The sequence below is a fragment of the Mercurialis annua genome, linkage group LG3 (assembly GCF_937616625.2).
Source record: "Mercurialis annua linkage group LG3, ddMerAnnu1.2, whole genome shotgun sequence".
Taxonomy (NCBI): Eukaryota; Viridiplantae; Streptophyta; class Magnoliopsida; order Malpighiales; family Euphorbiaceae; genus Mercurialis; species Mercurialis annua.
Window position 1 is genome coordinate 8,044,591 of NC_065572.1, and position 2,359 is coordinate 8,046,949.

The window sequence follows — 2,359 nt, forward strand, 5'->3', positions numbered from 1 at the left end:
CTTTATCCAATCTTTAATTTCAAAAAGTGACCGCAGTGTTAAGTCACTTCAAGATTTGAGTTCTAATGAAAAAAGAGTAGTAAAAAAAGAAGGGAATTATACATCCTTGTCTTATTACCAATTTTCTTTCTGATTCAGTTCCCAAATTCACGTGAGACAAGAAGCACTAATAGCCTTACCAATAATATCCAAGATCCCAATACATATAATACTATACTCCATTCCCATGCTATAAATAGAGCCAATCTCCTCTGTACTGAACCTCACTCATTAGCATTTAATAAACAAACACATAATAAATAAAAAGAGAAAAAAATGGTGTCAAGATTTCAAAGAAGAATGGCATTGCGTAGAAAGCTTCACATTCTAAAAAATCTTACTTCCTCTAAATCTGTAATATTAAATAAAACCTTAAATGTATATAATTTCTTCTCTTGCATTATCTTCATGCTAATTATAAGTTCTTGTTTTTGTTTTTTTTAAGGTGAAAAGAAGCTCTATTATTGCAGATGCCATTCTTTACATTTACAAGCTCAGTCTCAAGTTGGAGGCTATTAAAAGAGAACTTTCAATTTTAGAGGCCATCAAAAGAGAATACTTGCAGCACTTGCCCAAGGTCTCCTTAATCTCTCTCTATTTCGGGTTAAAATTTCTTGCGGTTACTGAACTATAAGCTACTTCGGTTATTATCGTTTTATTTTTCAAACAACGAGAGGTTATTCCTTAAATTAAAGTGAATTATCGCTTATGTGGTCGACGGAAATGAACGCTGACTGTCCAGTTATTTTTCCGTCGCCACATAAGCAATTACTAGCAAGAATTGCTTTAGTAAAGTTAGATTATCAAAATATAAACAATGAAACGATGGTAATCGAAGCATAAAAGAGCTATATTTCAGTAACCTAGGTAGCACGGACACGGATACGGGAAAACGGGACACTTGGACACGGCGAAATGGTATAATTTTAAAGTTTCCTATGTATAAAATGAAGTTTCGTATCCGAAACGGCAAGTGTCCGAAACGTTTCCGAAACGGGAAACGTCAATTGAATGAAGTGTCTGTGCTACCTAGTGAGTAACCATTAGATAGTATTAATTTCTTGGAGAAAAATCTAATTATTTTGTGTTTTGTGCATGAAATATATTAATGCAGAGGGAAGTGAAGGTAGAGGAAGCTGGAAAAGGTTTTTTGGTGAAGGTAATTTGCGAGAAGGGAGGAGATAAGCTGGTGCCAATATTAGAGGTTTTTGAAAAAATGGGGTTAATAGTGTTGAATGCTAGAGTGACATCATGCAACTTATATTTTGGGTTGGAAGCCATTGTTGTAGCAGAAGAAGAACAGTGTGGTTTAGATGTGGATAATGTTACTCAACAAATTGTAGAAGCCATAGATAGGCATGTAAAAGTAAAAGGAATATAGCTAGAGATAGTTAATTATCTTATCATTGTAAGGAGTTGATTAATGTCTCTTTAAGTAATCTTATTGTTCTATTAGCCCTTATTTCTACTTAGTCATTGAATTGGAGTTTGAATATAAAATTGTGTTAATTTTATGGATCAGACTGTTCAAATTTTATTTTAAATATATTTATAAAATATTTAAAGTTAAAATTAATTAAAAAAAATTATTTAATAATATAAAAATAAATTATTTTGAGACCCCTCGCATATATCATAATCCATATTTTCATCTTTTTGTTTGAAAATCAAACAATATGGTCCTCTATTTTTATTTCCGTCATCAATATATTTGACACGAATATAAATATACATGATAATCTTTTGAAATTTAATGCTTAATGATTTAAGGAATAATCTATTTTTAGGTCCCTAAAATATAACTGTTTTGTTTATCTGATTCTTAAACTATTTTTTGTCCTTATGTGATCCTTCAACTAAACGGAAATGCATTTTCAAGTCTCTGCATGATAAAAACGACGTTATTTTGGAAATGCAAATTGATACCCTAAATGATGTCGTTTTTGTCAGTCAGGGACTGAAAAATCATTTTTCACTAAGTTGAAGGATCAGATAAAGACAAAATAGTTTAAGTACCATATAAATAAAACAAGTATAATTTAAGGACATGTAAATGAGTTTTTCCTTGATTCAGTTGATTTCAACTTTTAGACCATGTTTGGTTTGCTTTTAGCGACAGATTTTTCCGTCGCTAAAACCAGAAAATCCGTCGGGAAAATGTTTTCGGACGGATTGCCGATGGATTTAATCCGTCGGCAAAAACCTCGTCGCAAATTGTTTTGGCGACGGATTTTTCAGTAATTGACAACGGAGTTTGGCGACGGATTCGAATCCGTCGCTAATTTAAAAAATTATAAAAAACATTATAAAAAACATTATT

The 2,359-nt window shown here is 31.6% G+C and overlaps 1 protein-coding gene across 1 annotated transcript; it reads left to right on the top strand.

Annotated features, from left to right (window-relative positions):
- Positions 1-251: 251 nt before the first annotated feature.
- LOC126674111 (uncharacterized) lies at positions 252-1,501 on the top strand. Its single transcript, XM_050368489.2, has 3 exons — positions 252-393; positions 485-616; positions 1,154-1,501. Exons 1-3 carry the CDS (start codon positions 316-318, stop codon positions 1,418-1,420), a joined length of 477 nt encoding a protein of 158 aa, XP_050224446.1. The 5' UTR covers positions 252-315; the 3' UTR covers positions 1,421-1,501.
- The last annotated feature ends 858 nt before the right edge of the window (positions 1,502-2,359 follow it).

Coding starts and splice junctions, on each gene's coding strand:
- LOC126674111 (XM_050368489.2), top strand. CDS start 316: ATGGTGTCAAGATTTCAAAGAAGAATGGCATTGCGTAGAAAGCTTCAC. Junction 394..484: donor ATCTTACTTCCTCTAAATCT/GTAATATTAAAT, acceptor GTTTTTTTTAAG/GTGAAAAGAAGCTCTATTAT. Junction 617..1,153: donor ACTTGCAGCACTTGCCCAAG/GTCTCCTTAATC, acceptor ATATTAATGCAG/AGGGAAGTGAAGGTAGAGGA.